Consider the following 13,210-nt stretch of genomic DNA (forward strand, 5'->3'; position numbering starts at 1 on the left):
CATAGATCCACTATAGACCATATCTTCACCATTAATAATATAGCAGAAAAATATTGGGAATACAACCTGCCCATATACTGTTGTTTTATAGATTTTCAGCAAGCCTTTGATTCAGTTAATAGAAACAAATTGATTACTATCCTAAAAAACGTAAAAATGGATTCTGATATTTTAACATTTATTACAAATTATTATGGAGACACCAAAGCTTTTGTTAAAACAAACAACATTAAAACCGAGAATTTCGGAGTCGAGAAAGGTGTAATGCAGGGATGCCCTCTCTCTCACCTCAACTCTTTATCCTCTTCCTAGAAGAAGTCTGTAAAACCATAGCCGATGAACCAGGTGTAAAAATCAATGGTACCAACATTAATCACATAAAATATGCAGATGATATCATTATTTTAGCAGATTCTAAACCATAGCTAGAAAAAACTATTAATATTTTAAATGACTCTTGTAAAACTTATGGTATGAACATAAATCTTCATAAAACAAAAATAATGAAGATAGGTAGAGAAGAAGAAAATATTTCTATAAATCTTGAAAATCACATGCTGGAACAAGCTAATAAATATGTTTATCTCGGCAGTCTTATATCTAGTAACCTCAACAATATGGAAACAGTAAAACACAGGCTAAACCTAGGTTGGACCAACATGAATAAACTAAACAAAATATGGAAAAATAAAAAAATCCCAACGAGTCTAAAATTAAAATTATATAAAACAATTATTATCCCAATGGCTACTTATGCTTCAGAAGCCTGGAGATTAACTCAACAACCAATCAAGAAACTTCAAGTATTTGAAATGAAATGCCTCAGAAAAATTAATAACACCCACTGGATGCAACACAAGACTAATGATCAAGTCAGAACAGATTTAGACTTCCCAGATAATATAATAGACACAATCATTAAGCATCAACTGAGATGGTTTGGTCATATTCAGAGAATGGCCCCGCATAGACTCCCATATTTAGCTCTGAATGGATATATTGGAAGAAAAAGACCTAGAGGCAGACCAAGAAGCACTTGGATAAAGTTGCTGAAAGAACATTCACATCTACCCAGCTATAGAGTCATGATTGAGATGGCTAAAGATCGCGATAAGTGGAGAACCTTTCTTCTTAGTAGACTCAACCTGTTACCAATCGATGAGATGAGATGATGATGAAACAAGACAATGTAAGCTATGTTTTAAAGTTTCAAGCCAAATTTAATGGGTAGTTTCTGAATTATCAGAATAAATAAACTTTCTTCTTTTAGCAAAATTTGTATCACTGAAACAGATTTTAAAGTTAATGGACTACAATTTGAAAACACCATTCCTGGAAACGTTGGTTTAATTTTACCAGCAAAATATTACATGCAGAGCACTGGATTTTGCAAGAAAATGGAGAAAATTCATTTCATCTCTTATTGGAGATGAAAATATTAACAATGATGACTGAGATGAAACTGCTACTGCTATTGAAAATTGTAAATCCTGCATGTCACTGTTAAAGTTTTAACTAAATTTAATTTATACACACAATGGCACACAAGGTGCATTTTTAACTATCTTCAAATCAAGCATCCAGTGAGAGGTCTTTCTCAAAACTAAAATACATTCTAATCAAACTTTAGAAATTATCTTACATGTTCACATAGTAACACTAATGTGCATTTTAATTTGTTTTATAAAAAAATATTTAGCAAAATAATTAACAAGGATATTCTTAATTAGTGTCAGAAAAGCTTTTTCCAAAAATAAATGATAATATATATATATATATATATATATATATATATTATCATTTATAATATATATATTATCATATATATATTATAAATATATATATTTATATATATCTATATATAAATTATCATATATATATACAATTATCATATATACATACACACACAGTAAAACCCCGTTTTTATGTTCCTGCAATTTACGTTTTCCTGCCATTTACGTAATTTTCCGTTGGTCCCGTCTTAAGGCCTATTCTTACGATATATTGTTTTCCCGCCATTAACAACTTGATGTAGACGTTATTTCCCGTGATTTGCGTTTTTTCTCGGGTGGCAATACTGATTTTCGAATCAATTTCTGCAGAAATCTGAACATTTCTGTTCCCAGATGGCATTGCTTTCGGCTGTAGTTTCCTGGATTCCGCCATCACGGTCGCTTGCACAGTTTGCAGCAGTAATGTAGTGATGAGCGATACCGTGATTTTTCAATCACAGTACGAACTGATATTGCAGAATTTCTGCTATGTAATTTAGCGTGTGAAAGTTGCTTTCAAGTTGCGGTGGTGGATTATCCATGTTAGTAACATGGAGAAAAAAGACAGGAAATGTATTTCGGTAGAAGAAAAGATGGCAATTCAGCGACGTGTAGATTGGCATGCCGGAACATCTGTTCATTTAGCAAAAGATCTTGGACTCTCCGTGTCCACTTTGAACACGATAGTAAAAAACAGGCCAAGCATTGAACTCGATGCAAAGCAATCTGGCGCTATGTCAAAAAAAAACAACAACTATTAAAGATTTTTTTAAATAGATAAATGTAAGTAATTGTAAATTCATTTTTTTCAGTTATTAAATTTTATAATTGAGTATGTAGACTCACATACTAGCAGTAAGTCATCTTTTAGCCTTTTTTTAATGTTTTTTTACATTTCCTGCTATTTACACTTTTTTCCATCAGTCCCCTGAAAAGTGTAAAAAAGGGGTTTTACTGTATATATATATATACTTTTAAAAATAATGTATAAATAAGTGTAAGCTTTTGCTGGCCTGGTTGACCGAGTGGTGAGTATATTCTGTTTCCAACCAACAAGTCATAAGTTTGAATACCACCATGGATGTTTTGTGATTATCTTTAGATTGGAGATGAATGTCATTGCCCACTCCACTTATTGGAGGCCTGAAGTGGCTTGAAAAAGTTCCGTGTTTGGTCTCCAGAGCAGGATTTCCAGACTATGTAATATATATTCCACACACACACACACACACACATACACACACAATATTTTTATTATAAAATATATAATAAAAATAATATTTGGAGTGCTAACAAGTAATAGAATAATTTGAAGGAAAATAGTTGACAGGACATTGGTAATTGGTTGATAGTTGACAATAGAAATGAGTATTTCTATTGTTAATAGAAATTGACAATAGAAAATAGCTGACAGCTACATTAGTTAAGTAAACTTAACCAATGTAGCTGTCACAGTATCCTGTATAACCCTCTGAGGATACATATCAGCAAAAAAAAATATTATAAAAAATTCCCTTAGCCCTCCCACAGTACTCATTCTTGAACTGGAAGTTGCATAAAAATGCAAAATATAAAGTTAATGTGTATCATGTGAAAAAACTTAATAATAAAGATGTTCTTAACCACGCTACCGGCCAGGACATATATATATGTCCACATTTCCATGGATGCGAAGCGCATATTAAAATTGTAATACCATTGATATTACATTGTAATTTATGACGGATACGAAGCTTTTGAGGATGTGTATTTGATCTTTAATGGCCGGTAAGGTGGTTAATGAACTAACATCAAAAAGCAATGTTTTATATAAAAAAAAAAAAAAAAAAGATATATTGTATAATATAAAATAATGGGTTTGTGGGTTGTTCAAGTAATTTTCCCACGCCTATTTTGTTCATCAGTCTGCTGCTGCTTTCAGAAGGGAGAGTCTCTCCAGTTTACAAAGCTGGATAGCATTTCTGCTCTTCAATTTGGAGCAACCAGGTTTAGCAATAATTTTCTCCTTGCTAGATCTTTAATAACATTCAAAGTTCCCTCAAACTGACAAAAAAATTCAATATTTGGTTGTCCTCATTCTAATGCATTTAAGATATTGATACAAGGACCACAATTTACAAGTACAGTGAATTACACATCCCCCCCCCCCCATATATCAAAGTTCTGTGTAGGGTACAGCTATTTTGCAGCTTTTTAGGATGGATAATTTATTATTCATATAACAGTAAAGTCCAAAAAACCCACACTGAAATGATTAATTTTGGGATGTTAGGTAATCAAGAATTTAGAAAAGCCATGTAACATGTAAATTCTCATAAATTTCCACCAATCTGTATGGTCTGTATTATATAATAAAAATTAATGAAATTATACCTGCTGAACAAATTATTATACTTTTAAAAATGATCGATTATAAGCATTAATAAATAAAATTCTTACGCCTTCCATCAGCAGTATTTTCTGATTCTAGAACAATATCTGAAAAATGAAAACATAAGAATTAGTAATTTTTCATATTTATGATTTATTTTTTAAAGCGAAAAAACTATTTTTTTCATGAGTTACCAATATGTAACAATGATAATGTGCTACTTATTTGAATATGGAGTGTTACTCATAGGCATTAGAATGCCTAATGTTACTCATTAGGCATTCTTGTTCAAAGAGTTTAATGTGATGGATTTTGTATAATGTAGTGTGTGCTCAATGTATCAAGGATGAATGGATTATGGTGTGATAGTGGAGAGAGCACATGATAAAAATGTTTCATGAGAACTGCAAGAAATGTGAGACATGTTGAAAGTGCGAGAATGAAGTGATGAATATTAATGATGCAAGCCAGGAGAGTACTGTAGAGAATGTAGTTGGAGTTAGTGAATGAGCAATAGCAGTGAAAAAATAAACAAAATAAATTTAATTTTTTCACAGCTTAGCATAAATGAGTGATTATGGAGTTTTTGTGTGTTTGAAACAGATGTTTCGTTTACTGTTTTTTGAAGCTTGTGATGAATGATGGCAAAATGGTGGTACACACGAAATTTTCACATCACACAGTGCCAAAATCAAATGTAATTAACAGGACTTTTCGAGAATGGTCCGTTGTTGTGAGTGCAACATGTACATGTGGCAGCATGTGGAGAGTGTATTTGTGAAACAGGAGGAGACTGAACAGGAGATGAGAGGCTATAAATATGTCAAAAGTGTGATATTCTGTTGGACTATAAGTTATTGGTAAATGCAAGAGTATAATTGTGGGAGAAAATGATTATATTAATCACAGAATAGAAGTGAGTGAGACTATGGAAGTGAAAGAAAGTATTGACTATTTTAGGGACATACTTTTCTTCATATACTTAATTCCATTTAAGTGCAATCTGTCAGTTACATATAAGTCCTTTCATCCATTCTGAAGTGCAAAATTGTAATGTTGGCACTGTATTAGTGGAACTTGCTCTGAGAGATCGATGATATTTAAGATCTGGAGTGTGAGCCAACACAGATGTGAAGTACATGAGACACACTGAAGGAGCCATTAATGATCACTCAGCATATTGCTACTGTGATAAGAAGAATGCTGGGGAAATTGTGTTGTATAAGGTCTTGAGAGCATACTTGGACTAAAGTGTCTGGTTACCTAGTTTATGTTGAAATAAGAAAACTGGAGAGTCTAATGAAGCAACAAGATAATAATGGATTATACATCAAGTGGGGGAAGGAAGTGGAGAGAGATTGTTCAAGAAGGTGGTAAGTAAGGGAGTGAGGAGTAGATTTTCTACATGCAAGTGGTTGATGAGTAGAAAGTATGAATGAGTACAAGATACTATAAGATACACAGATATTGTGTGGTTCCTTCCTGGATAGTCCACTGAATCCATGTGAAAGTAGTAATAATAATAATAGAATCAATCCCACTATTTCACAGGTACACTACACACATAAAAAATTCACAAAATGACAATGTATAATGAAATTTGTTCCCTAATTCATCACAGCAGCATGAAAACTGTAGGACATCACTCCAGTTATAAATTAATTCCCTTAAAGTGACTTTATTTAGTAACACTTTTCAAGAATACACTTGTGATGATAAGTGACAAATGTATACACAAGTGCTTGTGATTAAACTGATATAAACAGAAGATCAAATGCTAGCAATGGGAATTGTGACCTAAAAGAACTTTATTTTCATAATTCAATTTACAACCAGGACACTCACCAAAATTCCAACATTAGATTATGTTAGGAATAACATATTTGATCTGCTTTAGATTCCACTTAACTAATAGTTAAATTATATTCCACTTAACTTAATATTCCACATTATAAGCATAATGCATTCAGCAGAGAAGCAATTTTTCCTAAGTGTCAAGTTTTTCTTCTACCCAAGGTTCTACTGTCACATATTTCAGTATTTTATGGATGGCATATCTGAAAATTGTTAAGAGAATCGCCCTCCCCCATTTCTTCCATTGATGAAGTCTCCTGCATTAGCTAGCTAGTCAATGAAAGATCCTAGAGCACATAAATATTTTACATTGTTGGAGAAATTTAGGGTAGTGAGACATGTGTAAGAGGTGTTTTGAAAGCAAGTGTCAGAAATTTGACAGTGGAGAAATGAAAAGGTGGGAATATTGGCAAGAGTGTTGTGGAAAATGAAGTGATGAAGCAAGTGAGAGTAAGCATCGTATCAATGACAGAATGAAAGAAACAGTGGTAGGTGAAGAGAATAATGAGATGATAATGAAAGAGATGGCATGCTTATATGTAGTCCTTTACAGGAAAAAATGTGAGATAGAATAACTGGCAAAATTCACGTGGGTGATGGAGAAGCAAAACAAAAGAATAGAGGTGTCAGGGAAAAGAGAGAGAGAGTAATGAGTTTTTGAATGGAAATTACATGATTATAGGAGCGCTTGAGGAGAGAGTTATGAATTTGCAGTTCCCTGGGGCAAACATTAAGGATATTAATGATGCTGTTTAAGTCTGCTGGCAGCTGTGCAGTGGCAATTCAATGTGCATAGGAACATTTCAGATACGTTACTGTGCGGCTTCACATGAGCACAGCTCAGAGGGAATATTGACCCTTTCTTAACCGAAAATTCCCTAAGTCAAGACCACATGACCACTTTCCCCAGTTGGAGATGGTGCTATTTTGGTTACTGCCAAAGTCTCTGATGCTATCATCAGATCCAGCATTTTTAAACCCCAAGTTCCGCTCCCCATCACATACTGTTTCAGGTAATTATCGATTATCTCTTAGCAGTTGTATAAATTCTATTTTCTTCCCTTCCTATGACCATTTCTCTTCCCAATCCATATCCCCATGGTTCAAGTCCCCCAATAATAATTTGGCCTGCACTCATTGTGCCAATTTGTCAGTTCATGGCAACCACATTCTCCTTTGCATCCTTGGCCTATAGCATCAACTAACTGCAGTGATATCCCAAATATCTGACCTTCGAATGAATGAACCTTCAATTAACCAGCCCTTGAATATGCTAGTATGTCAACTACAGCATCATGTAATTGTGCCTTCATCCATCCCTTTGGTTATCTGACCAGCAAATTGCTCTCCTGCTATAGTTGAATAATTGAGGGAATACTGTATATATTTCACCATATTTACCTCTGTCTCAAACCAGGTAACCTCAAATGCATTGCCCTCTGCACCCCCCCCCCTTGAAAAATTCTAGTTTCCTGACTGCACTTCCAAACTCTTACTGAACAAAACATCTGCAAAAAACATTCTACACATCCCCACCATTCCTCCTGCACTAACTCATTTTCAATCATGGCCCACTTTTATCATACTACAGTGCATACTCATAATCTTTACCCTCTCAATCTTATTTCTTGTGCCAGTATCTCTCTCATTTTTCCCTCTCTGCCCTAACCTCATGCTCAGACTTGGTTTGTTTACACTTGGATAAAGGATTAAACAAAAATATAATTTCTTGGCATCTTTAATTTAAAGCAGTATCAGACTGTGTACTCAGAGTTAGGAGAATAAATCAAGTAGGACTGAGATTGATGAGCAGCTTGATTAGTGCAAATTGCTAAAAACATTGCAGAGATTATATGTAAAGAGAAAGGTGATCAGCAAGCACATGAGTAGACAAAGTACAGGTAAGAGGGGTGATCACATGAGAGCAAGCTAGCTGAGCAGCAAAAGAAAATCCAAAAGTTTTTCACCATATGACAAATAAAACAAAGAATGACTATTGAAGCATAACATTAAGGAATGATGATATCAGAGAGTAATGGAAACAGATAATAGTTGAGTTACTGATTGATTACTTTGCAAGGAAGTGTATCATACAGGTAGGAATATTGCAATGCAAGATGTGACTGATGTGAGAATAGAGGCAGATAAATTGGAGGTGCTTAGGATATTGAAAAACCTCAATGTAAATATAGCCAAGATATTAAATGGGATATCAGCCCATGTATTATGAAAATGTGCAAGAAAGTTGGTCAGAGAAGCAGCTAATCTTCTTGATTTAAGTCTAAGCTCTGCAAAAGTGTCAAGGGAAGAAAGAGTACAAAACAAAGGTAGTTTCAAGACATAGGTAGCAAATTACAGACCAATCAGTATAGGTGGACAGGAATATGAAAACTATGGAGAGAAACATCATGGTTTTGTGAAAGGTGGGTCTTGCCTTAACAATTTGCTCACTTTTTTTTTTTTTTAATAATGAAGTGACAAGTGATATTGCTGGATTTTGCAGTAATTTCACAGGATAGCACATGGAACTCTGTTACATAAACTAGAGCAAATGGGGTTGGATATGAAGCTGGTGTTAAATTATGGATGAAGATATTTGGGAATTATAATACTTCATTCACATTTAACATAATCTGCAATAACTTAAGCAGACTTGTAAATATCATTTGTTATTAGTCTCTTGCTTATAAATTATTATTCATATAATTACTTTGAGTTTGTTTATTATTGTTTATTTATATAATTTTGGGATATGTATTAGTAATGAAAGGACTCTGTGTTAAAATGTCATTCAATTTATTTTATTTATTCCTGTGTTAATATTATAAGAAGCTGTGCATATATATTATAAGAATTTGTATTTATCATATATAAATGTATTTTATGTGAACTATGGATTATTTTTTTAATTTGTTATTTCTGAAAGAGAATGTAAATGTGTGGAATTCTGCTGATGTGAGTCAGAGAACTGAGTAGTTTTTAGTTAGTGCGTGCTTAGAACGTGAATGGCTATGTATATGGAGAGAGGCCCAGTAGGATGTAAGCTGAACTGGTTAGAACTGGATTTTGGGCAGGAAAGAATAAGCATATTTGATTGGAAAATGAAAGTAAAGGGGAGAAGCATTCAGGACAGCAAGGAGTAAAGTAACTGGTAGCAGTAAGGGGATTGGGAAATGCTGTAAATCGATTAAGAAAGGGCCGGGAATTAATAGGCAATTCGGAATATTTCTACAGAATTCTAATATTACAACAAATTCCAAGTGGTTTGTGGAAGAATAGTGCAGAACCGAAGTTAATGCATAGAAGAAAATAAGGAATTAGTAGATTACTAAAAACGAGTGCGTCAAGACTTGTATAACTCTGTGTCTATAAATTCAGTTATTATAGTGAAGATTTCTTTTGAATAGTGTTACTTCAAAGTAATAGTAAACAGTTTTAAGTGTGCCTATAGTGAATCCAATGTGTAAAAGGTGTAACCCGGTAAGAGCAGTCCTTTTTATATTTCAGCGTGAAGAAATAAAAGTTAGCTCCGCCTGATATATCTTAACATTAATTGTGGCGTTCTACTAAAAATAGCCAAAGTATGGAGCTTTAAAGTGTTTCCCCCTTGAAATGATAACTGAATCATAATTAAATTAAGTGTTTGTTGACTAAGAGTGAATTAGAGAATTATACTTTAAGAACAATTACTGTAAAATTCTGGAACATTGAACTGTGTGAACCATTTTCAATTATTCGGAAGAATATAGAATTGACAGCTGAATGTTTGATGCCTAATGTATTGTTTGTTATGAGTATTTGAACTAAGTTGATGTATAAAAGAATTGAATTATCTCATTGAATAGAGACAAGATGTGATAATAGTATTTAAGCATTGAAGAATAAGATCTGTAAATTTTAACTTTAATCTTTAAACCAAACCGAGTGGCTACTAGTGTCTCAGAGATATTTTGAATATTGTTCAATTAGATTATCTTGCTTAGAAAATTATGCTTAAATGTACATGTTTTATAACCCTGTATTAAATGTTTATTTTACTGAATTCAATTTGTTGTTTGCCTGATTTTTCTTCATTGCACCACTCATAAAATTTATTCGAACCTTGCGGAAGCCTTATATGATATTAGTAACCTCAGCCTGTAAAAGAAGATTATATAAATGTAGTTGAAGGGTGATTCCTCTATTTCACTTAGACTAATCTGAATATAGGGTGGCGCAGTATAATAAAATTTCTCTATATTTGGACTAGTAATCAACCAACAATTAAATAAGAAAAAAAACCCGGATAATTTAAATAAGAATAACGTTCCAACAAAATGGCGGATTCAAAGCCAGGATGTACGATCCAACACTGGTAATATAGATAAGAGAGTGGCTTATGGATAGAGATCCAAGAGGAGTATATGGAGGATAGAATCCAGAAGAGTGTAGTTGACTATTGGTGTACTGCATGGATCTATACTTGGGCTGCTGCTATTTAATTTCTACATCAATAATATAGGAAATAATTTAAGGAGAAATATCCAGTTTGTTGACGATGCAAAATAAAAAAGGGCAATAGTCAACGAAGATGATATAGAGATTCTTCTGGATGGCATATATAGATTGGCAATATAGGCAAAGGAAAACAGCTGCCAGCTTACATGGAAAAGTGTAAATGAACCACAGAAAATTGATGACCACTAAACTATCTGTCTGTTCGATTGCAAACAGGCAGTTTAGTGGTCAAGTTGCAAAGGTAGACAAAATATCTCATCTGATTACTTGGATATTGAACACAAACAATCAGGGATAGGAAGGTTATTATTCCTTTTTTATAAGGCTTTAATAAGACCACATCTGGATTACTATAAGCAGATTTGGTTGCCCAGCTTCCTTGGGGATGAGGTGGTAGTGGAGAGGATCCAGAAATAGGTGATGAAGATTGTGACAGATTTATGGAATACTTCCTATGGGGATAGATTGAACGTCTCTGGGTAACAAAGGCTAGTTAAGAGGCAGAAAAGAAGAGAGATATGAAAGAAGCCCAAGTATTCCATCCTCCAAGCAAAATCTCATCCTGATATCCTTGCTAGCCACACCTTACTCACTTTCCAGGGACATCCACTTGTTTTCCTTCACTTCCTATCATGTACTGAAAAAAAAAAAAAAGTCTTCTGTTTCAATCCTAAGTCAAGGGATTTTATAGGATTGAAACAGAAGACTTTTTTTTTTCAATACATGATAGGAAGTGAAGGAAAACAAGTGGATGTCCCTGGAAAGTGAGTAAGGTGTGGCTAGCAAGGATATAAGGATGAGATAGTTTGCTTGGAGGGTGGTGAATTGGCTGCCAGAGGAGTGTTGTGAGTGCTTTGCCAGTGACTGAATTCTAAGAGAGGTATGATAGGTTTTGTGTGAATAACAATTAGTATGGGATTCCCAAGAGCCTGGTTGGTAGAGTGGTTAATGTACTTGCTTTCCAACCAGCAGGCTGCAGGTTTGCAAACCACTATGGGAATGGATGTTTGTAAGTATCCTTAGTAGCTGAAGTGGCTTGAAACAGTTTCATTTGGTCTCCAGAGAAAAGTTTCCTTTGTGTAAAATAATAATTATTATAATAAATAAATAAATAATAAAAAAGAATTCAAAAAATTATCAGGTTTCCCTTATCTATAAAATTTACATATATCAAAACTATTTTGCTAAGCTAAAAATATTCTTCAACTATTCAAATTTTTTAATCACCTGTTAATCAGATGCATGCTATCAGAAATCGAGTAATTTCAAATGATGATTAAAAAGTCTTATTTACCTGTGCACCTGGGTTCTTGATTGCTCCATTCTCCTGCAGACAAACAAATTCTCACTGGCTCTCCAATCATCTGAAAGTCTGGGAGACATCGATACTGTACTACGCTTTCATATGTTGTAGTGCCATTTGCTAGAAACCCTTGTCCATTTGCAATAGCACCAGGTGTGCCACAATCAACCACTAGAAGAGAAAGTATTGCAAAAAATAAAAGCAGATAGCATAACTATAGACAAGTTGAGTAAGAAGATAACTACAATGGTTATGGAAGAAAAGACATAGCTACTACAAGATGAAATCTTCTGTTTAGGTAATAAGCATTAAATATAAGCAAGAGTTACATAAATTATGAAGTTATTATTATTCAGGCCTCCATGGAGTCAAAAGACTCATCATGGGAGGTCCTCCCTAGGAGACACAGAGTCAATGCATTCCACGGTTCAACCACTCTCCATGCAAAGAAACCACTCCTCTCCCTCTTGCAACTTCCAGGGATGGCCCCTTGTTATTGCTCCTTCCCACTGTTCCACAAAGCGAAAGAACTCCCCCTACAACTACCTCTCAGCAGTTTAAAAGTCTCAATCATATCTCCTCTCCTTCTATCTACCAAAATCTGTAGTCCACATTCCCTCAGCCAATCGTCATAACTAACATTGTACAGCCACGAAACCATCTTTGCTATCTGCCTCTGTACCCTTTCCACAGTTAATTTATCCCCTTAAAGTTCCTTTAGGACATGCAACAATCCAATACTGCAGAGATAATTTTTACACTGAAACAGAAATCAAGGTGCAATTATGTGTTATGGATAATTTTCTCTTTCTTTTTATTTGGTGCTCTCCAGATATGTCTGAGGGTTATGATACCATTCAAGTACTCTTAGCTTTGCATTTCTGTCAATGGGCAACGTGAATTTTGTAGCTAGAACAAAACAGGTGGACTGTATTCTAGGCAATAGAACTTAAAAATGGAGCTTGTTCTATTTTTATTCTAGTAGATTTTAGGGTTCTTTCTTATAAGCATACAAAAACATAAGATGAGCTAAGAATTGTTCATGATTAAAAAAAAATTGGCAATTATTTAAAACAAAAAAAAAAAACTGTACACAAATATGGAAAATTCAAGTGCTTGCATATTTTACTATATTTGCAATCAGTAAGACAATAAAAAAGTGTTTTTTTTTTGACAAAAAAAAACCCCCTCAAAAGTGCCTATAATTACTTTATTTCTGTAAGTAACTCTGCAATTCTCTCACGCTGAAGAAATCTCCTAATATGCTAACATTCCTGTCCCTTGTTAATATTGTTCTATCACCATGATGTCCTTATGGAACGTCACCCTATTTATCACTTATTGCATTAAGGTCTTAACCATGCTACTGGCCAAGGCATCTATAGACGTCAAGATTATTATGGATGCGAAGTG

The 13,210-nt window shown here is 33.9% G+C and overlaps 1 protein-coding gene across 1 annotated transcript in view; it reads right to left on the reverse strand.

Moving 5' to 3' along the window:
* LOC150101079 (P-selectin-like) overlaps nucleotides 1-13,210 on the reverse strand; it is a 337,168-nt gene that overhangs the window by 37,697 nt on the left and 286,261 nt on the right. Inside the window, exons 17-18 of the mRNA XM_090401605.1 lie at nucleotides 11,789-11,968; nucleotides 4,212-4,250 (exon numbers count right to left, since the gene is read on the reverse strand). Of these exons, the coding sequence (XP_090257731.1) occupies nucleotides 4,212-4,250; nucleotides 11,789-11,968 (219 nt within the window). The remainder of the gene's footprint in view (nucleotides 1-4,211; nucleotides 4,251-11,788; nucleotides 11,969-13,210) is intronic.

The sequence above is a fragment of the Typopeltis vanoorti genome, chromosome 12 (genome assembly GCF_054136105.1).
Source record: "Typopeltis vanoorti isolate ZY-2024b chromosome 12, IOZ_Tvanoo_1.0, whole genome shotgun sequence".
Taxonomy (NCBI): domain Eukaryota; kingdom Metazoa; phylum Arthropoda; class Arachnida; order Uropygi; family Thelyphonidae; genus Typopeltis; species Typopeltis vanoorti.